The 26,573-nt window shown below is 39.9% G+C and overlaps 2 protein-coding genes across 5 annotated transcripts in view; one reads left to right on the forward strand and one right to left on the reverse strand.

Moving 5' to 3' along the window:
• The first annotated feature begins 7,356 nt into the window (after positions 1 to 7,356).
• SHISA3 (shisa family member 3) lies at positions 7,357 to 12,826 on the forward strand. Its single transcript, XM_055794541.1, has 2 exons — positions 7,357 to 7,685; positions 8,472 to 12,826. Exons 1-2 carry the CDS (start codon positions 7,391 to 7,393, stop codon positions 8,921 to 8,923), a joined length of 747 nt encoding a protein of 248 aa, XP_055650516.1. The 5' UTR covers positions 7,357 to 7,390; the 3' UTR covers positions 8,924 to 12,826.
• A 1,004-nt stretch (positions 12,827 to 13,830) lies between these two features.
• The window catches only part of ATP8A1 (ATPase phospholipid transporting 8A1), a 117,310-nt gene continuing 104,567 nt past the window's right edge, over positions 13,831 to 26,573 (reverse strand). For all 4 annotated transcript variants that reach the window (XM_055794538.1, XM_055794539.1, XM_055794537.1 and 1 more), the window contains 4 exons: positions 25,798 to 25,886; positions 25,312 to 25,404; positions 18,833 to 18,924; positions 13,831 to 18,399 (listed from right to left, as the gene is read on the reverse strand). In XM_055794538.1, coding sequence (XP_055650513.1) covers positions 18,302 to 18,399; positions 18,833 to 18,924; positions 25,312 to 25,404; positions 25,798 to 25,886 — 372 coding nt within the window. In that variant the 3' untranslated portion in view covers positions 13,831 to 18,301. The remainder of the gene's footprint in view (positions 18,400 to 18,832; positions 18,925 to 25,311; positions 25,405 to 25,797; positions 25,887 to 26,573) is intronic.

The raw sequence follows: 26,573 nt of genomic DNA on the forward strand, positions 1-26,573 counted from the left end.
ATTGGGTCTGTGGTGATGGCAAGAGCCAGTTTATGACTTACCAACTTGTTTGAGGATGACAGATCTCATGAGAGAGCCGAACAGAGCAGTCAGGGTTGGAGGAACTGTGTTGAGACCTGAGTGAATCAGATGAGTGGGCATCATGTAGGCAAATGAAATGCAGCACCTGCAAATACAGAGTAATACTATATGGAAAGGCACATTGAGACTTCAATTTAGACACTTTACAGGACTTTCAGTCACTGTATTATTTCAGGAAAAAAGGACAGCTCAGAGAAGGGCATCTGCTCAATGTTCAGCTGCCATCAAAAAGTTGCCAGCAAAATATTTTGAAGAGAGTATTAGTGTGCCTGCTCTAGGACTGGAGTTAAAGCCAGTCCCCAGTTATTAGTGAACCAAAGTTTGTTATATATTGGGCTCAATATATAAAACCTCTTCCCTGCACACAAATCTTGTTTGGGGAAATTTCAGGATGGTGCACTTTAGACCAGAATCCCCAAGTATTTCCTCTGCATGCACCCTGATCAGGCATACAGCACGTGCCTAACAGCTCATTGCACAAGGGAGGTGAACGTGGTGTTGCTGTGAGGCTTTTTACCTCCCCTGAAGCAGTTACTGATGGCCAGAGAGATGTGTTTGGATGAGGTGAATGGCAGGACCCATCCTGTTTGCGATCTGGAAAGGCAGCATACCAGGAGCAACCAGCAGCTGAGCACAACTTGCAGCAGCTCTGCAGCTGCACAAACCAGTGCCAGGTTGACCTGGTCTCTGACTTGCCTTAGGCTGTGGGGAGCTGAGGTTAAGCTTTTCCTTAAATCCTACCCACCTGCAGCCAAAAGGAAGAATACGGGTCTCAGTGTTTAAGCTCTCTTAATATTTTGTTCACTGATTGTACTATCATAAATGTAGATCTAACTTATGTCATCAAATGCTAATTTCTTCAGACCTGCAAGGTCTTACGTACTTTGGGAAATCTGCTGCACATAGGAAGTGTTAAAGTGGCTGTTCCAAAGACAGGACAAATACAATGAATGAATAAAATGTAACTATTTTTAATGAAGGTGCAAGGATATAAATGCAAACATGAATGGGTGGTCCTTGTGGGTGAAATGTAGCCTGGGGAAGCGGGTGTGGAGGACTTGAGCCACAGGAGCTGAGGGAATGCTCCCATGTTTGATCATGCAGAATTTGGCCCTGTTTTTCAGCATTGAATAGCTGCTATTTAATGCTCAGAATAAACTGCTAACAGCAATAATATAAGCATTTTTAAAATTCCTGTTTGTACTATTAAAATATTTAATAAAATTATCTAATTGGCTGCTGACTAAAGTGTCAGAGAACAGTTTAGTTTACCAGATTCAGTGTTACAAAGGAATTGTTCTTTTAGATTCAGACGATCCATTGCTGATGAGTTATTTGTGTAGAACTCTGATGCATTATAAACAATCTATATATACTAGGTACAAATATATCTTACAGAACTAGTTCTCCCATAATTCTGTAAAGGATGCATCTTAGGGCACTTTATAACTAGTCCATCCAGAGATTTCTTTACACGTGAATTGTTATTATTGTGCTTTAATTGCGTAATAATAGAAAAAGAAACTGCATAGTTTTAAACTTAGGCACATGTTTATTAGACATCGTGTTAATTAAAGATTGAAAGTGTTCTCATATTCAGCAATAATTATTTTGAAAAAAAAATTCCATTGGTATGTATTCAGTTTTTCTTTTTGAATGTTGAAATATTCTTTTTCTTAGTGCAAGTGAAAAAACCCACAGTTGCCTTCGTTCCCTGGTAAGCACATTTTCTTTCTACGCTCAAATGTCATGTTCCCTCACATCCTTTCACTTTTTTTTTGGTCATTAATTCTGTTGCAAGGAAAAAGATGTGCACACTCCGCTGCAGAGCAAAGCAGGTCTGACTGATGCTATCTCTCTCCTCTGACCTTTCTGTAGCATTATTCATTAATATGACTATACCACTAGGTCTTCTGTTCAGGGGATTAGGGAATTGCATGGCAATAGCATACTGAGCTTTCTACCTCTAACTGGTTGGCTTGGTAGTGTTCTAAAATGGTTACAGTTATGAAGATTGCTAGAAAATGTAGTTATTTACTAGCAATAACTTGTTCTTTCTTTGCAAGTTACAAAGAAGAAGTTATGCGCTGAATTACAACTCATTAACACTTTCCAGGTGAAGCAGTGGTCAAAATGTGGTAATTTTCCAATCTTTTTTTGGTTGTCAAAACATTTCCCCATGCTCAGTGCTTTGAAGATAGATGTTAGAAATACAAGACTGCCATTTTTGTACTTAATTTTTTACTTTTTCTTTAGGGTTTTTTATTGGCTTTTGCTGTACTAGTGGTTGGTGTAATTACGTACTGGGTTTTTCTTTCAGAATTGAGAATTCTTGCTTGGACAATTTGTTTCTGAGTTCAATATCACAGGAATTTCTGGTTTAAAAGCAAATCAAACACCTTTTCGGAAAACTTTTCTTGGTAACCGTAAGACAGGTTATTTTTAACCACAACTAGAATGAAGGAAGGGAAAATGCACATCCCATAAGATCACCAGTTCCTATATTTCCTAGACATCTGTCCTTACTCTCCTAGTCCTAGCAGCACTATGTGCACCTGGATGCTGAGACAGAGAGCAGAAAGCACTGCTGTGGTTGTATAGAAGAGATATGTTCAGTGTACGTAAGTTACTGTATGTAAGCAAATCTCTTCATCTTTCATGACATGGTCTCTGTAGAGCTCAAGCATAAGACAACAGCAATCTCCTAAAGGATAGGTGGGGGGGGTGGCTGGGGTAATACGTTCATTGAAGAGGGATGGTGGCTGCATTGCTGGCTTAAGAATGTCTTCTGCTCTTGAAGCCTTAGAAGAATGACTTCTTAAGTCTGAACCTAACTCCTCCACCCAGCAGTGCTACAGATTTCAGATAAGGGAATGTTACTGTGCTGTGCATATATATGTATCAAGATACCAGTAACCCAACCATCCTACTTCTTGAGTAAGCCCTGAGGCACTTACAGAGTGACTAATCTCACTTTGACAGTATTAGGCTGAGACAGCCTGGCTTGTACATTTTACTCCGAAAGCTGTCACCGGCTTTCTCAGTGGGTTCACTAGGGGCAAGCATAAGTGGTGCTGCTTTTAACAGCTGGCCCGTGCAACCTTACCCCTCAAGTATTCCTGAGAGACTTCAAAAAACATGGTGATATTCCTGACCAGGGTGAAAAACAATGCAGTGCTGGGTCAAATACCAGAAATATTTATTTAGAAATAAATCATAACAAATTGATTGTCAGAGCTGCCACTCTCAACCCAAACCAGACCAGAATGATCCCTCCCTCCCAGATATGAAAGGATGTAGAGAAAGAGGCAAGGCAAAAGAAAGAAGCAAAGTACCCCGTTTCCCCTTGATTCAGTCAACCAGAACATATTTTGTGCGTTTCACAGGTCTGTCTTAATTTGCTGATGTAGGTGATGGGACAAGGCTCTGCAGCCAGAGGAGCTGTGGCAGGAACCTCCTCGGGATGTGGGGCTGCGGCTGAGGCACTTCCAAGCACTTCTCCCAGCCGGCCATCCTTGGCTGGGACATGTCTGTGGCCTGGCAGGTGTCTCTCCCAGCAAGGCCGTTGCAGGAGGGGCTTTTTCTACAACCAGCCAAGAATAAGGATACAGGTTTAGAAAGCAGTATACAGGGTTTTATTCAACACAGTCCTTACGTGCTTAATGAAGCACCTCACTTAGCTAATGAGTTTGCAATTTAGCTGGTAATTTTTTTTAATTTTTATTTTTAAAGGGGAATCTGCTTGCACCAGGCTGTTTTTAGAAACCAGTAGCTGAATTTAGCCTCTTTGTTCTTTGAAATTCAAGACAGCATCTAATGAAGAGCCAGGGTGAAATGACTAATCCTGATGGTTACATAAAGCAAGACATGAGCTGAGCCTATCCCTCATGACCCTAGCTAAGATAGAAGTGTGACATTATTTAGGAGCGTTTGGAAGATCCAGTCTCTGCTCAGACTCTAGTAGCCAAGCCAGTGTCCCAGGGCTTTGCCAACATCGATAGTGCCTGCTTGAGATGGTGATATGATCAGCTCTCATACTAGAGCTTCATGGGTCACTGACTTGTTTTACACTGTAAAGGAACCCCAAAAGTATCATAGTAAAAACAGAAAAGGAAAAAGAAAAGCACAAACCCAAAAAATAGTGTCACAAAATTATTAGTAGAAACTATGAATCTGTTTAAGGTTTGATTTTAATATTTCCTTTTACAATCTATCCATTTGGCAGAAGTGAGGTAATTACTGAGTGCCTGGATGCAATGATTTCAGAAGTAATTTAAGAAAAACTGTTTGATCTTGCACTGAAGCAGATGAGGAGTACTGTAATGTGCTCTCCCCATAGATTTGCTGTGGGGAGAGTGAGAAAAGCCTGGTGAATAATAACAACTTAAACCACAATGAAATTATCTTTTCTGCCTGTTATATGACTAATGTCACCTTCATTAGTTTTAATACTAAGCTTTATAAACAACAACAATCAGAGCAATAGCTATATGAGCTATTAAACCCAGTGTTTTTCATTCAAAATTAATGATGACACATCACCTGGAAGCTGGAAGGCTTCAGCTAAGAAAAAATAGTAAGCAAAGTCAGCATGGGTACTTTGCAGGAACATTACCCACAAAAAACCCACTCTAAAAGGAGCCACCTGATGTCCTCAAACTGCAAGTGAAGGATGCTCACCAACAGTTTGCATGATATTTTTTCCTGTATTCTTAATTATTTGTGAGTTTATTTTAAAGTAAATGACATAAATAGATGCAAATGAATCTGCTAGCATGTAAAATTCTGTAAGGATGTGGTTGCACAGAAGCAAACTTTACAAAAGGGGAGCAGAGCAAAGGTTTTTGTCTCTCTGGGTCAGAATAACCCAGTTCATCTCCACTAGAGTCACATCACATTCTTTACACTGCATCAGTATTTCAGAGAAAGCAAAAAAAATAAGCCCAAAGAAGTCAGTTGAGATCTCGGCAGCTCAGAGGAAAACTGCTCATGTACCTTCAAACTTTCAAGGTTGGCTGTGTTTGCAAGAGCAGTACCGAAATCTGCCTCTGATTTTTATTTGGCACAAATGAGATAAATCCACTCGAGTGGTTGAAATGCCATTTATCCACACAAAAATAAACCAACCCCACATGCACTTTCAAGCAAATACTTAAGCCCTTACAGGTCTTTTCATGCAGGATCGGGCAATCTGGGATTCAAATAAAGGGAAGGGCAGCTGTGCACATTTAATGGAAACCCTGTACAACTGCCATCCGCTTACACAAGAGGGGAGCAGAGAGTAGCCTCTGCGTAAAGAGGCACACAAAGACAAACTGTCAATGAACCAAGCACTAGAGATGTAACACAGGAGAAATAACCCCAGGTCAAAATCTTGCTGATGCCTGTGAATTGGGAGCCCCCCCCTTCCCGTTGTCGTCGTCCCCCAGAAAAATATCTGCAGTTCTTGCAGCAGCTTAATATCTAAAATATACGTATCAGAAGGATTTTTTTCAGACCTCTTGTTTTTGGGAGCTGGTGAATTAATCAGCAATATCAGTGTATGAGTTGTGACATGTTTACTCAGCAATTCCTGCAAATCTGACGGGATGGATCTGTTGTCTCTCTGCCCTCTGCACCTGAGGGCAGCTGAACATACCATGGAGACCTCACTGAGCTCCTGCTCCAAGCCTCATCCTGGTCAACAAAGAGATTCCTTTTGACCTTCCTGGAAGCTGGATTATGCCTTTAAAAGGCATACATTTTAAAACATTCCATGAAGGCTGTGTTTGCTCTAAAACCACAGTGAGGCAAATGCAAAACTATATTAATATTTAACGTTGGCCTATAAAAACTAGGAACTCAGAGTCAGGACAGCTGGTACAAGTTTAATTCACATCATCACTTCAAAAGGAAAATACAGAAGAGGACAGAATATCACATCTTCACGTTCAAAATGTATGTGTTTTCCTTTAGTATCCAATTTTGTTATTTTTGTACCTACACCTGTTAAATAGTCATGAGAAATATTGTGCATTTATGCAATTTTTTTGTTTGATTTTCCTACCTGGTAGTACTGGTTATACTTAAAGAAATCAAAACAGGGGGAAAAGAGGGTCGGAGGGAAATAAAAAAAAAAGAATAGATTAGTTAAAAGAAAAACTAACACAAATACTGTGCTTGTGGACTGTATTTAGGGGTTGGCCAGAAGTCTAAGGTCTTGATCGATGGTTCTCGGCACACAGTTTTATTGCTGGTACACAGCACGCTTTGTTCCTTTTGTTTCACTGAACCTGCCAACTTTGGAAATTAGTGACACAGGCATTCAAAACGTTTGACAAGTGGTCAGGCTCCGATATACATATTCATACCTCAGCAGTAAATGATGGCAGGAAGTTTCGGATGCAGTAAAAATGAATCCTTTCGTTCAGCCCAACTTTAATGTAACGCTCATTCCCTAAGCACTTTCGCTGCTAGAGCAGGAATGCCTCTTCGATAGCACACAGGGGAGACATCATTTAAAGAAATGTTTCTTTGCTTGAACCACAAGTCCAAATCTGCTCAGTTCATTTAAAATATTTTCTTTCCCCCCCCTCTAGATAAATGAATAAGCAGTTCCTTCTGTGGTTTTCCTGATGCTTGGTGACTTGCCATTATTCTTCCAGGAGAAAAAAGATCAGAGGCTCATAGGAACAGATGTGTCCCTCCTCCTCAGACCCACACTCGCCCTCTCCCTTTGGAAAAGGAAGGTGACGGGCCCGGTGTTTGGCTGAAAGAGGCTATAAATCTTCTGGGCATATGCTGCCGTGTCTTCGCACAGAAAAAGCACAGAGGAAAGGAAACAGGTTAAAAAGCAGAGAGTCCTTGCTGTAAATCACGCTGTGCTGGCTTTTCTGACTCGGGGAGGTGCCCGGCGGCTTTAACCAGCCGCCAGCGCAGGTACCCGCTGCCGGGGCCCGGCCGGCGGGAGGGCCGGGGTCCCCTCGGTGCGCCGCCCGCGTTTCAGCGCTGCCCTCCCCGCACGGCGCCCGAGGAGCAGCAGCCCCGCCAGGCAAGCGCGGACCTGGCCGCAGCCCCCGCTCCGTCCGGGCTCCGGTACCGGCCGGCAGGTACGGGGCGGGGGCGGGGGCCGGGGCCGGGGCGATGCCCGGCAGGGGCCGGGGCGGCAGGTGAGCGCGGGCGCGGCGGGGGCGGCCCCGCGTGGGCCGGGGGGAGCTGCCCCCCACCCCCCGGCCGTGGCGCAGGAGGCCCCGCACGGCGCCCGGGGCCGCCCCCTGCCTGCCCCGGCGGGGCGGGCGGCGGCGGCGGCGGCGGCGGCGGCGGCGGGGAGATGGCGGGGCGGCGGCGGGCGCTGCTGCTGCTGCTGCTGCGCTGCCTCCTGCTGGGGCTGCTGGGCGGCGGCGGCGGGGGCCAGCCCGGCGGCGGCGAGTACTGCCACGGCTGGGTGGACGGGCAGGGCGGCTACCACGAGGGCTTCCAGTGCCCCGAGGGCTTCGACACGGCGGCCGCCACCATCTGCTGCGGCTCCTGCGCGCTGCGCTACTGCTGCGCCGCCGCCGAGGCTCGCCTGGAGCAGGGCGGCTGCACCAACGACCGGGAGCCCCCGGACCCGGGAGTCACCGCCCGTGAGTGCCCGGCCCGCGGGCCCCGGGGCGGCCGGGAAGCGGCCCCCGCGGAGCATCGCCCGGGCGGAGCGCGGCTGCGGGGCTCCCCGGCCCGGCGCGTGCGGGGGGCAGAGCGGGCGCCCGGGGCTGCGCCCGGGGCAGCGGCAGCTGGGTCCATCCCAACGGGAAGGCGCAGCTGGCTTTGAGGTTTGCGCCGGCGAACTTGTCGGTGCTTAACTCCGTGGTGGGACGGGGCCCCGGTGCGCTGCAGCACCACCCCGCCGCGCCGCGGCCGGCGGCTGTCCGGGGAAGAGGAGCGCGACCGCGCCGACGGGGACGGGTTGTCCCGGGTCACGGGTTGTCCCGGGTCACGCGTTCTGCGCCGCTTTCCCACCTCGGGAGCGGGAGGGACCCGGCGGCGCCTGCAACGTTCGCGCCTCGCCGGCAGGTTCGAGCTGTGGCACGGGCGCGCGCTGGCGGTGCCGCGGCTGGGGGAGGGGCAGCGGGGCGTTGGGGGAGCCCCAACGGGAGCCAGCGAACGGGTCGCGGCGCCGGCAGCGTTTACCGCTGGTGGCTATTACAGCTGTCAACAGAAGGAAGATTCGACTGGTAGAGGAAAGGTTTAGACTTCAGGTTTGTGCTGGTGATAATGGTTGAAGGCTCTGCCTGCCGAGCAGCTGGCTGTGCTGGTGGGACTGAAACCGTGTGGGGCTTCAGAGACCCGCTGTGGGGTTTGTTTCTGCGCGGCAGACCTGTTGCTTTCGGTAGGCTAACGTGTGTGGCTTTTCTTATTCTTTCTTCTCCCAGAACCGATCTACGTGCCGTTCCTCATTGTTGGATCGATATTTATTGCCTTCATCATCGTGGGCTCGCTGGTAGCAGTTTATTGTTGCACGTGCCTAAGACCTAAACAACCATCGCAGCCGATAAGATTTTCTCTGCGGAGCTACCAGACCGAGACTCTTCCCATGATCCTGGCCTCCACAAGCTTCAGGACGCCGTCCCGGCAGTCCAGTACTGCGACAAGCTCCAGTTCGACCGGTGGCTCGGTTCGCAGGTTCTCCTTCCCCCGGGCAGAGCCGGGGTGCCTCGTGGCATCGCCACCCCCACCGTACACATCTGGCTGTTTCCAGACAGCCCATGCAGTCCATCTCACTCAGCCGTCGGGATTTCTGGTGTCACCACCGTACTTTGGGTATCCTCTCCAGCCAGAGCCTGCCCTGGCTGGGAAGAGCTGCTCCGATTTCAGTCAGAGCTGAAAGGAGTTGTGGAGAAATCAGGGAGCCTTCAGAAGTGCAGGGACTGCTGCGGTGGGTGTCACACTGACAGGCTCTGTGGCTGCGGCAGGCAGAACCGTTCCCGTGGGTGAGTTGCCCTTGAAAAGTGCAAGGTCCCATTTGGGTTCTCATTTCCCAAACTTGGATCACACTAACAAATGAATTGTAAAATACTCCAAACAGTTGCTCTAAAACATGACTGCTCTGATTGTTTGGTCTGATTTGTGCAGGAAGTGTTCAGAGACAAGTAGAAAAACGATTTTGGGATAAAGGTACTTCCTTCCCGGTGTTACAAATGACATTTTAACCCTAAATGCTATTAACTTAGTTAACAAACGGTGGCTGCGTTCCACTGATAATAATCAAACTAGTTCTATAAATCAGCAGTAAGCCTGAGAAGTAAGAGAGGAGTAATATTTACTAGAGGATCCTGAAAACAGCCGACTGCTTCCCACTTCCATAAGCAGTGAGAATAAGAGGAAGAGTTTTACTACAGATACCAAAATGCATAGGTTTTTAAAAATACACATAATATACCTGAACTTACACTGCCTATTTGCGTTTGTAAACTTTAACTATGCTAGCTAAAACTAGTACTGATTAGGCTAGCTGAAAATGAGCCAGTCCCAAGCAGCTGAATTATCTATGAGAAAAGCAGAACGTATTCAGCAATATCACTAGTAACTTCTCCGCATAAAATTCTCAAAATGGCGTTGCATTAAAGCATTTTTCAGAAGGAAGTGTTGTTGGCTTTTTGCTCAGCAACATGTGTAAGTTGGACAAATGGATCATAAAGTTCTATTTGTAAAATTAGCCATGTATAAAATGTAAAGACAAGCTTGTAATTTAAAATGCATTTACAGCATTGACAACACTAATTATTTAGTAGTCACACCAAAAAAAATTTTATCAATAAACTGTGTGGTTTAAATGTTGTGTCATCTGGATGTCTCTGTACAGATAGTGTTTGATGAGCAAGTTTTTTCATTTTGATGGTGTACCTATACTGTGTTTTTTCCTGTTAAAAATAGTTGATTTTTCTTTTGTAAATGATTTACATCTTTAACTGCACCTGTTGTGCAGATTTAATACAATACAAAATTCTGACTGTGTAGCAAATGAATAGATTAATTAATGTCTTTTATATGTAACTGTGGTAAAAATGTGGTTAAAAATACACTGATTAGTTGGGTATTTTAATTTAAAACATCCTGCCCTAGGAATAAATTTTGTTTGCCCATCGACATTCCTTCACCCGAGTAAACCAACAGACCAAATGGAAGAAGAAAAAAAATGCATCTAAACCAAACACATGCAGAAAGCAAATGGAAAATACACAGGAAAAAATGCAGTTGTTAAAGGGCTTCTCTGTATACTTATTTTTGTGAACAAACGAAGACATTCAGAGGCTGAACCTTCCTGTTCTGTGAGCCCCAAACTCCCTGTGTGTAGGTTCTGTTGAAGAACATTCTAGCTGACCTATTTCACAAGTACTAGCGTATCACTGCATATTAAAATTACAGCATGTCTATTCTGAATTACAGTATACTTCTCTGTATTTTAGAAAAGCTTTATGGGTTCTTCCTTGACAGTTGAGTAATTCTCTTTCTTAGCAAATATCTAGCAATCAGTATCTTAGCATTTATGAAAAAAATATTTTGAAACAACCCTTTTAATATGTTCTTTATTGCATAATGAACATTACACTCCAACAGATACTACTGGTGGAAATGCATTTTCTAAGAAAGAAACTTAAATTGTATACAATGATGTTTTAAGTAATAGATTTTAGCTTGAATGCTGTAGTTCTTAATTACAAACTGAAATTATGATGCACTGCATACATTTTATAAAAATCTAAAAACTTTTAATACTTGGGAAATTTATTGGAAAGTAAGTGTTTTGGCTTGCTTTTTTTTTTTTTAGAAACAATCTTCAAGTAAGGAGGTGGGTAAATTTTTGCCTGCTTTTGGTGATGTTTCATTGGACTCTTTTCACTGTGTATTTTGAATGGATAAGAAATATGGAACTTTCCATCAAGTAACTTTTGTGAAAAATTGTTTAATATTGCAACAGATACCAGCTCTGTTCTTTGGCAGCATCCTGCGAGATTTGCTGATCGTTCCTGTATACAGCAGAAACTGGTAGTAAAACAAGCTGTATTTTTTACTTTTACTATAATGACTCTTCAATTAGTAGAAATCTTTCTTTACCTAGCAAACCGGGGCAGCACAGATCCTTCTGGAAGCAGAAACTTCATTGATTTTAGTTAAGAAGGTGCAGTTTTGTGTATCTTGAAAGAGCGATTAGTCATCAGAGCCCAACACAGATGATGGGTAGCTGGAATTCAGTGTTTTCCTCAAAGATGGGCTGTACACAGCCAAGTCCAGGGCTGGACTGGGTTACTGCCTATTACCATTTGGAGGTGTAGGCTGAACAGGCCAGGCTGCTTCACTGTTAACGCTCTCAGCGGGCTCGGCGGTCAGATTTGTTAATTTTTTAACATCGGGGCAGATTTTCACGACGCTTCCGTACAGTCTTAAGGATTTTAACAATTGGCGTAGGCAGAGGCTGCGCAGTTTGCCATGTCGTGTGAAACAGCCCCGCAGGGAAGACCCCTGTGAGCTCCTTCTTTTCCTCCGGGTGCCGCACGAGGTTTGACCTCTAAAGGGCTTGAAGAGCCTGACACACAGGAGTAACGTCACCGACTCAGACATACCTAAGTTCGCAGAGCGCTAGCCAGGCACTTCATGGACTGGTAGCCAGAGCACAACAAATCTTGCAGATTGGGGTCTAAGGCTGGGAAAGATCAGGTGAGGTTAAAACAGCTGTACTGGGTTACTTGTAAAACAGGTGAGGTGGGGATAATGCACCATCTGCAAATAGATGAGAATCTATAAGTTACGAGGAAGCTATAAAATTATTGTTCATGTAGCTACAGTGGCAGTGACCTATATAGCTGAGGGGAGAGGAAAGGACGTGGGCAGAACACAAGCCCGTGGACTGAAGTGCTTGTTGCCTGTGCCAGGATTTTCCAACTCGGATGGATTCAGGGTGCAGACAAGAATGCTGAATTTCCTTCCCAATGTAAAGGACCTACTGGCATTAGATGCTCCTATGATTTACAGGAAAGTTTTCCTACACTTTGCAGACAGAACAAAAATTACATTCTGATACTGTTTTAATGACTAGTGAAACAGTTTCAAGGGCTACAAATATGCTTGAAGTAAAAGCAGTTGCTTGCTATCAGAAGAAACATTTACACAGTTCATACTTCACTTACTGCCATGCTTATTTTTTAACAAAGTAAATTCAACTATTTTTTTTTTGTAATAGTGGAGTTAGTTCATACTCATTACTAGTGACACGAATCTAAAATAAATCAAAATGAAAAAAAGAATCACACTCATTAAATTGATTATTGTCATTCACACACGATGCACACAATTCTTTGATTGCCATTAATGGGTAATGGCACGTACGAAACCCAAGCCTTCTGTGGGCAAAGAGTAATAGTGACATGACTTAGATCAGCCATTTGGTTTGTGTTTCTGCATGTTGGGTTTCTTAAGTGTGTATCTCCAAAATGCATCAAAACTCTTCAGTGCTAGGAAAAACATTACAGGTACTTGCAAGAATGTCTGAAGGATTTTATTTTAAACTAGGTAAGCAGTACAGGATATGGCTATGGAAACTCTTGGATTGTTTCTAATACTAATCCCACTGGAATTAAAAAAATAGCGGCAATTTTAACATTATTTTGTCACCACTGTTCAGTTGCAGCTTAACAGTAACATTAAGGAGATGGAGTCAGTTTTCAGGGCTGTTTTTCTGCGTATTGTGATGCGCTGTGTGGACTTGAACTACTCTGAACATAGCTTCTGCTTTTGAGGGTCTACTGCTCCACAGGTAAAGTTTTTGATTTGCAGTATGTTGAGGTTGTAATTCCATGCTATGCTGCCTTCATTAACAAAGGCAGAAGAAGAAATGCCTTTCTGTTCCTTTTCATTCTCTCCATCTATGACTCCAGCAAATTCAGGGGGCTGTGGTGTAAATCTGGTTAGTGAAATGATTTAGCTTAAAAATAATGTTTGCCATAAGAAAGGAGGGAAAGGATTTGAAAGGAGGCCTGGATTATTATAAACTGGATTATAACCTGAATAATTTCAAGGGTCTCGTGACTGCCAGCAAACAGAGAGTGACACACCATGAGGTGGAATCTCCTTCAACCAGCTCTACTGTTAGAGACCGGGTATCATGAAAGTAACAGCATGACAGATGCATCTATTATGGAACCTGCCTTTGACAGAATACAACATCTACAAAATAATGTCTAGTGTGTATATGAAGAATTAGTCATCTATCTACAACCACAACACAGTTTAGGTTTGGATATAGGTTTTAATTCAGTGAGCAGGCACTGTTAGGGTTAAGAAATACCCGCTACTATCATAGCCAAAGGATACAGTATTTATCACTGTCCTCTGAAAAAGGAGATTACATTTCCTTATTCCCACTCTATCACTCTTGAACTGCATACTTCTCTTTCAAAATATGGTATACCCACCAGAGTATGTCAGGGCTTGGCTGCAAGTCACTAAACTGCAGACTCTCGTGCTCCCTTTTTTTTTATTTTTTTAAACTTTTTCTGGACTTCACATGAGAACTGAAAAAGACATCTCCAAGTAGGTGTTTAAAAAAACCCACCACCCTTAAAACTGTTTTCTACTTTTTCAGTTTACCTTAATAATGTAAGAATTCTTTGGTATTTGTGAAATGGGATTTTCTCGTTTGTTCCATTTTAAAGGACTCAAAACCAAGAGTGATGAGATATATGCCTGCCTTTGAAAGTAATCCCTAGCATTTGCAACCAATCAATTCAACAAAGCTTCTTCATTTAATGGCAAAGTTTATTCATTTTTTAACAATTAAAAGACAAAACATTTAAAATTTGCAGTTCAAAACATGCACATTCACCAAATGCCAAATGACATGTAACACTGCATAGAATTGAATGGGTTACTAAAAGAGAACTACTTATGAAACACAGTGCATTTCACATCCAGTTAAAACTAAACCTGAGAAACTACCATAAACACTGAGTCAAAAAGTCTTCATTCATGCAGCTTCATAATTTCCACAACAGTTTCAGCAGTAACGGCTTAGTGGAGCTGTAAAACCTCACTTCACCTTGAATGCAAATTTTGCTATTACAGACTGACCGCTTTCTGCAGCAGTTCATACATACCAAACACTGAAATTCTTAATGAAAAATTATGCTGAAGTAGAAAAACAATATTAATGCATTTATGGCTTCTATTCTACGATGAATTAACACCATAAAATATGATTTAAAAAAAAAAAAATTGTTCCAGTCACAGCTTCGCGTTTACAAATCACTCTCTATACATAAATGTGTTCATTTCAGTTAAAAGTATTGACCCTCCAAAGTGCCCAACTTTGCACATCATTGCTCAGATGAGTCCTTATACTCACAAACAGTCCAGTTGAAGCCTATGTGAGTAACGGTTTGCGTAAGCAGGAATCAGGTTTGGAATGCTAAAATATTCCTTTGTTTAATAAAGATGTATTGGTTAACCACGAGGAAACTGGAGGAGTGAGGGCAGAGGGAGGAAAGGAGAAACTAATTTATTGAGTTTTGTTACCGTTGAAAACATCCAGTACCAAGAAAGTTGAACTGACAGACTCATTTGCTTACATAGCGCTTAGCTTCTCGATATATTATGAGCAGACTTTTAACGAAGGCATTAAAAAACAGGGAACAGCAACCACCATGCATTGCCTCAGAACACTTAAGAAATATTGCCTCATGCAGACAGAATGATAAATTCATCAGAATTACAAGTGCTTTTATACAATACAGAAGAAAAAAAGGGAAAAACTTCTCTCCTTAAATTTAACACGTACTCCAAATTACTCATCATTCAAGATAGGTTTAAATGTAACGAAAGAAGTCTTAAGACAATGCACATCTTTCTAACACAGTGAATTTTATGGATGCATGTGGACATACAGGAATCTTCAGCTATCTCTTAGTGTTTCAAAATATTTTATATATAATTTCATACAAATAGAATGATGACTAAGTATAAATCTGTTGAAACTGCTTTGCAAAAATAAGTGCAAAATTAGGAAATGGCATGAAAAAATTCCAAATACAAATTATCAATAGGTTTGTTAAAATTTGCTTCCTGTTACTCTTTTGAATCATTTATTTATATATATATATGTGTGTGTGTGTGTGTGTGTGTATTTAAAAATAATAAAGCAACAGTATTTATGTAAGATACCCGATTTCTGAGTGGCACTGGTTCAACTTTTTGATGGAAATTTTTAATACTAACTTGTAATTGTTATGCAGTGCACATGAAACAGGTGGAAAAGTCCATGTGAATTCTGTATTTAATACACATTTGATTTTTCAAACAGTAAGAACAGAGGCATTGTTACGAGCATTTTTGCCTAGTTTTTTCTTTAAATTAACATCTGCACAAGCCCCTTATTTTAACAAAGATATGATGTACTAACAGGATAGTAATAGATTATTTATGTGTACTCAACATGAAAATAAAGTGCATATTGTATACCTGACCCGATTTAAAAATGGGCATACATAGCTAAGATGATCTTGTATTTTAAAATGGAATTGTATGAGCAATCAGAAAACACAGTTAAAAATGCCATGTTATCTTTTTTTTACCATTTCCAAGAAGTGATATCTTTCAGCCACTAATTACCAGAAAAAGTAGACAGAGGAAAAACCCATCAGAAGGAATAAAAATGAAAAATGGACTTCATGAAATACTACTTCAAATTCAGTAAAGATGTAAGGATGAAATTCTGTGATAAGACTGTCTTAAAAACCTTAAATAGAACAGTCTAAATTTAGGATCTCAGAGCTGTTTCCATTGCTTTCTTCCTTTTTATGACAGTTAAACTGGGGGCATATTGTGTATTATTTTCCACAAAGTGTATTACAATGGTGAGACAGAATTTTATTTCATAGGAAGAATAAGAGATCATGTAACTTTCTCATTGTCAATATTTTACAAGGTATTCTAGTCCTCATCCTTTTCTGCAAAATCAGCAATTAAACAATTTAGAACAGAAAAAACCCAGTAATAATAAAAAAATTCCCCATAAAAAGAATATGTATGGATTGAGTCATTTTATATGAGTTAAGTACACCAAAAGATTATAAAGGAGCAACAGTGTCATGGTTAATTTCAGAAATGTTTTGAAGTTGGTCATTGTCCCTTGGATGACAGAAAATAGGGATTCCCATTTTAGGAAGGGGGCATGCCCCCAAATTTTTTCTTGCCGTAGGTCAAGTGATTTGGCCCTCCCATATTGATCCATCTATTTATCTATGCCTGAAATGGCTTTTCTGAAGGCAGTTCTTGTCTGCATGACTGACTGGCAGTACTGTTTCCAGTGGGATACGTTCCCTTTGTCCCTGTGTCTTCTGTTTTCTGTTTAAAGATCACTCCGGGAAAGTGAGAGGAAGACATTGCATAACATGCATATGAAATGCAGACTGCCTTCCCATTGATACGCCTTCCTAAATATGTACGTTCATATACTGCCTTTTGTTGGGTTTTCCATGTGTGTTTGTAAGTTTCTTGTGGAATGGAGCACAAGAAACCTGGATAGTGCAATAAAGTTGTATATTAAGTGTTTAGTTAGATGGCAGACAAGGAGGTAAAGTCACCTTTAGTAAGTATACGACTGGTGAAGGAGGGCAGAGAAAGATGGGACTGGATGACTTCTTACTTTTAACTTAAAGTGGGTGATATGGAGAGCAAAGAGGAAATTCTTAATATAACAGATCATTAGGGATGTCATTGTTCTGCTTTTCCATCTAGCTGATCTCCATTTAGAGGGAAAAAAAGGTGATTTCTATGTAATGCACAGAAATTGAATTAAAAATGAAACCAACTGCTACTGTAGAAAAATGTATTTTAAATGTAATTATGACGGCTTTTAAACTCCAAATTAAACATGGACTAAAAAGCTACAAGATTTAACTAAATTCTGAAGTTAAAGTAGCTTTTCTTAGTTTGACACCTGATGATTGTTGGGTGATAAGCTGAGAAATACCAAGCATAACTACTTAAAAAAGGTATCACAATGTTCTCATTTAACACCCCCCCTTTTTTTTCTTTCCTTAAACCAGGTGTGTATCTTTTTCTGCAGTAACTTCCTTTCCATTTTTAAAGGTGAGAATATATAGGTATTCTGTTTGACCAGTAAGTTGTAAAGAGGACGCTGCAAAGTATTTCACTTTTATAGGAAATTACTTTAGTGCAAATAAAACAGTACATACCACAGACTAGCGAAGGGCATGCTTTGCTCTCTGTTTCAATGTATGCATTTCAAATAATTTTAGTATAAAAATGTTGAAAAATTAATTAATTTTTAAAAATAAATTAAACTTTTTTTTGAGCCTACAGTATAAGCAGATACAACTAAGCATTGCAAAAATAAAGTTTGCTAAAGGGAAGTAAGGCAGAGAAATTCTTAAAAATTGAACAAAATAGTATGTGTACTCAGTTTTACAATGTGGCAGCCATTTTCAACATATGCAATACTAAATGAAAATAAGGGAAAAGCTTGTATAAGGCCAAAGGTGCAAAGACTTGCAGTTTTGAAAGCAAATGCCGTAAAGGCCACTCAAATTAGACTCACTGTACTGTAAATCTTTCTCCTCAAGTGCAGAGAGTCAAGCATGCAGTTCTGAGATCAGGACTGGAGTTAATTTCCTTTCGAATTACTTCTAACAACAGAAAATGTTTATGGAACTTCTTTGGCAAACGTTTTTAGGTTAGTTTGACACAAACATCTATAAACATCTCGACTCATAATCTTTCTCAGAGAAGGTGAATTAACACCATTAAGATACTATTATTTTCAGCACTTGTTGAAATCAAAGGCTTGTTATCAACTGTATTTAAATATACTAACACTTAAAAACCTTCACAGATGCTAATGGTCTGTCAATGTAAATTATGTTTAGTGATCTGACCATTGCCTTCTGAGTGCAGACCAGTATCAATTCAACTTCATTGTAAAATAAGCGAGCTGGCAAGATAGAACGTAAATTCCAATCTGTTTACAAAGGCTAAGCAAACACTCGTTAAAAATTTAGAGATGGTGTGTTACAGTATAGTTGCACAGTGCTTATGTCTACTGAATACACAAATCCAAACTTTATGGAACAAGACCACCACAGATCTTTAAATCTCTGATAACTGGGCCATGGTCACAGCTCCCAGCAAAGATCTAGTAGTCTGTCTCACAAAAGTAACTACTAAGGCCTAAATCTCGAGCTATGTTCCTTCACCATTCCTCAGGCCTTTGTTTTGTGGTATCGTAAGCTCTTATTACTTCAGACTGGGAAACTATTCCATTTTCATCTTGAGAGAAGGCATAGCCATCTGCAGATACAAAACAAAATAGAATCTGATTAAGCTTTGATCCAATTTTTTGGTTAAAGCTTTAGTAAGAACAACAAAGGTCAACAGAATGGAATAAACCTCTTTTCAGCAATTAGTAGGTAGAAAACCCATGCTATTTCTTACATAATTTTGCACCTGATCTAGCTGAATATGTCCCTGCTCATTGCAGGGGGGTTGGACTAGATGACCTTTAAATGTCCCTTCTTACCCAAACTATTCTATGAATTATAAAATAGCAGAAAGAACCTTGTGCAGTATCTTAGGAATGAAGAGAAACCTACCAACAGGCAAAGAACATGGTCTGCTTGGTTTAGGATACTGCATCTTTACTATAAACAAATACAGTGGAAGGTAGAATTTTACTTCTATACTATGAATGGATATTAACTTTTTTTTGTCAGTGAACACTTACGAAGTAAGTTTTGCTGCAGAGAGTCAGAGCGATACAAGTTCACGTGGTTCTTCTTAAAAACATTCTTCAGTAGTTGGGCTCTTTCAGTTAAGCTAGAAAGAAAGAGTGAAACATATTTACTTACTAATTACAGTATCCCTTTATCTGAGTCTGTTAAATGAGAATTATTAAATGAAGTGTCCTTTTTTTCCCCTTTTTTAATTGTGCCTAAACTAATTATTATTAAGATGATGATTAGAAGTGTGTGCGAGGGCAGATTTAAGTCCAGATCCCTGGCAATGTTTTCACTCGTCGCAGTACAGGCAAAATACCTGTTTGAAGCACTGCTGTGTGCTGACAGTACAATTAAATGAATAATATTGTAAAGATTTGAGCATCCTTTAGAACCATGCTGTGAAAAGGGAAGGCACTCGCTTCCTTGATGTAGCATGGCCTGATTAGTGCCAGACTGAGTAACAGTCTGTCTTCTCCTCACAGAAGAAAATGCTCTAAGCCTCTACTGACACGGTACCCCAAAGGGATGGGAAAAGAAGATGAGGGAAAGTCAGATCCATGGCCATCAGCAGTGTGTACAGAAATGTGTGACTTCCATGAAAAGTGTTCTAGCAAGGTGTATTCACCACGACACTCCAGGTGTTCTTCTGGAGATCATACCCAAATAACAGACTACCATTAGTACTAGAGGTTGGTCACTTCAGCTCAGCTCCTCCCTTCTCAGCAGTACCGAGTCTGTTTTGTTATGTATTTATTGTGCTTTAATGTAATCCAAGTGACTCTCCATTTCAACCCAACTAGAAAAAACCAGAAGTATTAAATAGTTTTTAAGCTGAGACTCAAGCAGCAGCTGAATGCTGCAAACTGTAGTGAATGGAGCAGGGAAAGTGTCCAGTTTCCTTACCATCCCATCTTCCTTACATTTAAAGTTCTCTCAAATAGGATCCTACATTACTAAATAAATAACAGACGGACGAGCCATAGCTCAAGAAAGCTTTCAAAATCTGACAATTTTGGTAACATAAAGATGTGCAAGGGACTATTAAAAACACTCACACAAAACCTTCAATTTCTTTCTCTATATTTGACATTCACTGAATTAGAGCTTGTGTTTCAGAGAAATACCAACCTATCATTTAAACATTTCCAATGCGGAAAAATCCAGCCCCTCCCCACATGAACTGGCCTAAAAATTAGTTCACTGAAAAAAACTCCGAAGAAGTATCTTAAATTTATTCTGAGCATATAGTGATTTATTTTGTTGTAGTTCTGCTAGATTACCAAAGCTGACTCTTATGTAAGGACATAGTTAAGTAAAGCAGACTTCACATACTTACATTACTGAGTTTTGATCAATCAAATTACTTTTAAATATTATTGTCAATTAGCTCAACAGCCTTACCTTCCCAGGCTGCAAGACCAGACTTAAGTGGTGCAAGGATTGGAACTAGACTGCTTCCCTTACTAGATTAGCATTCAAACTAATAAATTAGAAATGCTCATTCTTTCTTCAGTGAGTGCACACACTTCTTACACATGACGTTGAACCACTGGATTAAACTGGGGGACTAATGGTCCACCTCTCCTTTCTGTTCCCCTCCAGTCCGGTGGTTAAAGCACACACCATGAAGTGAAAACTTAGGTCTTAGAAACTAACTGCAAAATCTACAGGGTAAGGGGACAGGCAGGGGAAACTGCTTCTGTGGCCATGTTTTGAAGGAAAAGATGGAATGAGACAGTCTTGTAAAAAAGAAGTTAGGTACCAGTTCCTGGAAAACAGTCAGCACCTGCTGACTAAACCAAGAACAGAGAGGTTGGAGTACTGAAACATATCTTACTCTCAGTGTTTTCATAAGCTAGCTTTTGGAGGATTTTTTTTGTTTCCCATCCCAATTGCTCCTATAGGCTGTGTAGGAACCTTATTTTTTAGTTCAGAACTAGAAACTGTCAAAGTGACAAGATTAATAAAAAATTAGGGACTTAAGATTTAAACCACAAGCATATAGAGAATGAAGAAATAAATGTCTTCATGTAAGGTGGGAGGTCAGAGGTGGAAGACCATGTGAATACTTAGATGCAGTTATCAACTGTATCTCCTTTGCAATATGTCTGAGAAGCCCTTCTTAATGTGAGTTGAAATCAGCAAATTTCTATGAGGTTTTTGACAGGTGTTATTTTCTAATAAAAAAATCCTTCGTTAAAAACATAGCGGGCCTATTCTAGCATTTTTGGTACCATCATTATTCCTTGCTTGTGTTCCAGAATGGAATGTTCAGATTGCTTAAATGCCAAGCACTGAAAATACTGCCTTAAGTTTTACAAAAACATGAAATATGCACATTTCTTAGTTTATGTATAATGAAGTTTCCACTGCACAGATCTGATTGCTGGTACAGAAAATACAAATTAAGTAGGAAATACATTGGGGGAAAAAAAAAAAAAGTGCTTCCAGCTATTCAGGTATTAAATTCTGATCCATTTCTGTACTTGAAATACTGTAGGCTCTTTATTATGAATCACCCAGTTGCCATTCAAAAGCATATTTAAAAATGTACATGTGAAGCCAAGAAAACAGTTTCGTAATTAACTAATGCTAAATCATAGTAACTAAATGCCTACACTCATTATATGTACCTATAGAGACAAGCAGAATATTAACTGGTTTTGAATATGAAACACAAACATTTACAGGCAATTAACCTCATTTATGGAAAAAAAAATTTGCTATATATATTCCTGACCAACCACTTAGCTGGTATAAAAATAATTTCCAAGTGGACTGAATGAAAAACAATGATTATATGAAGCAGTATTTGCAGTAGTTATCTCTGAAGATGTTTCCATAAGCTTAGGCTGTTATACATGTTATTGTTAGTCTATGTAGTATCCAACCCAGTAAAAATATTTTTATAGTAAGCATTAATACTGCTGTTCCTGCTTAAGCATTATATACAAGGTATCAGAAAAACTGTTGTTGCACAATGGTTTATATAAAAAAAAGTATCCTTTTACCTTAGTAATTTCAATGTTAAGTAGAAATGGCTTTGTGGCATTTCAATTACAATGGCTTTAGTGATAGAAATCATACTTTTTGTGGCACAAATGTGTTAATCCATTGAAGTGGCTCTATTATTTATGCTGTTAAGGCACCCCCAAGTCAGTAGTACTCCAACATGGAAGCTTACTTTCTGTTGGAAAAGTGACTATGCAAAACTCACACATTCTTGCTCAAGATATATTCTTACTTAACTGACAAATGTATATGATAAAAACAATCTCAATATGTTGCCTACAGAAGAACAGAATTAAAGTGTTCTGGGACAGTTCTGGGGAAAAACCTGATTACACATCCTTACACGCACACTGACACAGCAATATACGACTGAAATGCTTTTCCTGAGCTTTCAATAACAGTTTAAAACCTTTTCAAATCAGCGCTGTAAAAATACAAGGGATGACAGATTTTAAGACTGTATTCGCATGTTCTAATTTTAAAGCATGTGCTAGAATACAATAAAGATCTTTGAAAAGCAGTATTTTAAATTATTTCAATGTAAATGTCAATCTGTAATCCTAATTTTAAGAAAACAGCTAAAAGCGCATATTTAGAATTTAAATAGAAAAATCCCATCCTAAGATTGTTTGATAGGAAAACATCAAAAGGTCAAGCCTTACAATCTTAGCTGTGTTTAAATGCATGAAATATCAGGTCAACAGAGTTCTAAAAATTTGCTACAAATATATTCTAGCTGAAAAACAGCAACAAAAAATAACACTAATATGGTTCTAAGCAAACATTTAGATACTGTCCGGTTACAGCATCTAGCCAAGAGTAGAATCTTGACCTGTTATCTGTGGAAGCTGAGCCTCTGATTTTGTGTTGTAGTATTTTTAAGATGGGAATGGACACAGTGGAAAAGCTCCCAAGCTACCTTTCTCACTATTTCCCAGTTACTTCTTTACCGGTGGTTTATATCCTCTTAGGTTATTTTTGCATTTCATGAGAACAAATCCCTTCTTCTGCTACAATATAAAAAGGTACTTCCAGAGGTTTGCACACTAGACAATTATTACTTGGTCCTGAAGAATACATGGTAAGTTTTTCAAACTATTGGTTCTTGCATGAAAAGCACTGGAATTCAAGAATAAAAATGTCTCATGTACGTATTGGAACAGACGTAGAGGACATTCCTTAACAATTTTAATTACTTTGCACTGGTAACTAGTTAATCCAGACCACTTCTTTAACAAAGAATACTTTCTACATAAAGGGTAAAGTTTTGGCTCTATTACCTGAATTAACATACAATTTTTTTTTTTTTTTAAATGGAGGGAATAAACCCTTAAGAGATACTAAGATGCCTAACATCCACTGAGTTGCATGTAAAGTGGAAGCTTTTATACTTCAAAGGATATGGGTCTAAAAACAACTTTGTGGAGAAGGAATGGATCTAAGAAAGACATTCTGGCAGGTAACTAAACGACCTTCATGAAGCCCTCCTAACTACTTGTGGGATAAAAAGATGATTATAAAACTAGTGGTGAAAACACCAAGTTCTCTTACCTACAGGAGGAGGAATTTGGAAGACATTCTGTAGGATGATGGAAAAGCACACTGCCTAGACAACTGAAGTAGAAGCTGCTGAATTTGGGAATACAAGAGAAGTTTTGGGAATGCAAGTACGGAATACTGAAAAGGTACATTACCTTACTTTCCTATACACCCACAAGATATACCCACCCCTTTCAGCACTGCCTAGGACTAATGTCTGCTTTCTTTTCTGCAATTAGTTCTTTTACCACTTTCATTCTTTGCAAAAGAGCACACAACATGCATTGCTTCTGGCTTAAAGCTCAACACATTGATATACGAGCTGGATAATTTGGAAGAAGAGTTTTGCCCTGAAGCTGCCTGAATGGGCATTGCCATTTTAGATCACCTTTGAAAGTAAGAGAACTTACTTTTGCAAGCAGTAACTGGGTCTTGCAGTAATGAAAAGTATGCTTGATGAAGGAATTGTCATCAACTAGGGGACTCTGCAGTACTTCCCGTCTGAAGCTGCTGTTACAAAGACAGCATGTAGAGCCTGACGGGAGACACTGTGCAGGTATGTGCTCCTACGTAGCCCACCACACTGGACTAGGTGTTCCACAGGTGGTGGGATGAGCCTCCAGGCCTCATGATACTTCCCTGGTACTTGTCTATGGTACCAGGGAAGATGAACTCCACTAGAGGCAAAACATTCTTGTGAGAATAATTTCTAGGAAAAGAAAGGAAAATTAGGAGCAAACACTCACACAAACTGGATGTCCCACCCATTAGGTGGTCATCACCTTGGTATCCGATGTAATTTGGCCTCAACGTGGTAAATTCTAGTAAGCCAATTCCCACTGAACTAGAGAAGGGATACAGTAAGACTGAAGGAGAAAGGGAACTTAAGTATCCTTACGAACAAAAGGTACTTCCTGAAAACTGAAGCTAAAATAAAAGAAGTGGCTGTGGTTTTTCTGGTCTCTTTCTGTGCATAGCTTGGTAAGAAAAAAGCCTTCTTGGCTAAGCCCTTTGCCATGAAGATACTAAATAACCAGCAGTCCAAAGGGAAGAAAGAACAGGAAAATCAAGTATCAACAGTTTTGGCTTTTTTTAGACTTCACAAAACTCATGAAAATGAAGACAAGGAAAAAAGCTCTGACCCAGCCAAATGGCACTAATGAACTGGAAGGGGTGGGGGGACGGGGTCCTTGTCATCTCATACTCCCGTTCAGCAAGTGCTTGCTATGAGCTCAGCTAGCGTTAAAAATCTGAAGTTTTTTAGCAAGTGCACACCTTAATGCTGAATATACACATAGAAATTGTACAATTATTCAGTTTTACCTTCTCCTCTTTTCAAATTACCTGCCTGATCCACGAAGGAGGACGTAACAAGGGAATTCTTGTGGAGTCTTAAGTTAAAATTATTTCTTACCTTATATTGATTAGTCAAATTTGTTTGCTCTGGACCGGCATTAGATATAAAGACAGCTTGTTCTATTCAATTTCAGCAAATACTACACAGATTTTGCTGTTTGCTCTTATGCTACCAAGCAGGTTTAAAAATTCTTAAAATATTTCTATTATGTTCAGGGCCAATTTATAACTACACTACTGAATGACACAGGTTTAAACTCACTTTGTGTTCATTGTTAACACAATCAAAAATGACAGAATTAAAAGTGTACCTCAAGTTTCTTCTATACATAAAAATAGAAACGTAACAGTTGGCTACAAAGACAGACATCAGTTAAAGCCTTTGGTAAAAACCTCTATCTAAGCATATGATAAAACATACAGGCTCAGCAGACCTGAAACCTCTTTACAGATGCCTTCTGTTTTGTTTGGATTTTGAAAAATAACCTTTTGTCTTTGATACATGTATAAGGCTGAAAATATTTACTTTTTTTTTTTTTTTTTTAAAAAGACAATGATATACACATTTTTACAGTACCTCTTGCCATGCACAACTGCCCCAGGATCCTCAGACTTTGCTTCCAACTCCTGAACTTCATCTACCAGGGTCTTAAAAGTAGCTCTCTTTACTCTGTAAGCAATATAAAATACTGCCAGATTAACTCTTCTTGAAGGTAAAAGAAGAGACTGTTTTGACACACATAAATATCAATTTACAAATCCATTCTCCCAGATAAATTAAAATTAAGCTTTACAAGAAGAAACATTATAAAGCAAGTCTAAATAATACATTTTATAAGCCATTCTTGCAAATTAGAAACAACAAATATTTATTAAAAAGACATCACAACTATTGAAACATTTAAAATACTAGTAACACTTGTAATAAAGTTTGTCAAAACCAAACAAGGTGAAAAACAGTTTTATATAACCACCAGAGCTGATCTTCATTTACTTTTCTTATATTAATAATTTGAACACACACTCAAAACCGTCCCGTAAACCTTGGCATTTCTGTACTCACACTTTATATACTACATCAAGAAGTAAAGCTGCCATAGGAATACATAGGAGTCCCATCCAAAACACTCCAGAGCTGAACATCATAGCTGCCTAGAGGAGAAAAAAGCACAAAATATGATGATGCCATGATAAGAGCTAGAAAAAAACCTTAGAAATATCAAATTCTTGGTTGAGGGTATCAAAAGCAAATTTAAATTAAACATTCGAGACTCTCTAATGCAAAATAAAACCTTCTAACTCCTTTCTAAAATTCCCTGAGTTGCTGTAGAAATTCAGTAGGTAGTAAGCACTAATTCATGTTAAGAAGCTGGCAGAAAGATCACACTGCTTAGCTTTTTGAGGGAGGGGGAACGTACCCCTCCACAACCCTGCTCTACACCACTGTGCTGATTATAGACATTTCCATTAAAAGCAGATTTATTGGAAATCCATACCCTGCCACTTGCACAATCTTTGTCAATACATTATGAGCACAATTTCTTTGCAATCAACCCTAACAGGATATAATGGCTCCTGATCCTTGATATGGATATCGGACACTGTTACAATCAATTTGCAATATAATTCAGATCAAAGTGATCTCCATCAGAACTCACTGTACCACAGTTCCCACACCACAGACTCCTGTTCAACAAACTGCTTAAAAATGAGAACTAAGAAAACAACTAATTAACAATATGTTGCATACTTTCATAATTACGTAAATGAAGATCCAATACATTAACATACGGTGAAATATTTGCAAACCAGATCATTGCTTTGAGCTGTGTCTTTACT

This window comes from Falco peregrinus, chromosome 2, assembly GCF_023634155.1.
Source record: "Falco peregrinus isolate bFalPer1 chromosome 2, bFalPer1.pri, whole genome shotgun sequence".
In the NCBI taxonomy this organism is placed as follows: domain Eukaryota; kingdom Metazoa; phylum Chordata; class Aves; order Falconiformes; family Falconidae; genus Falco; species Falco peregrinus.

Coding starts and splice junctions, on each gene's coding strand:
- SHISA3 (XM_055794541.1), top strand. CDS start 7,391: ATGGCGGGGCGGCGGCGGGCGCTGCTGCTGCTGCTGCTGCGCTGCCTC. Junction 7,686..8,471: donor GGACCCGGGAGTCACCGCCC/GTGAGTGCCCGG, acceptor TTCTTCTCCCAG/AACCGATCTACGTGCCGTTC.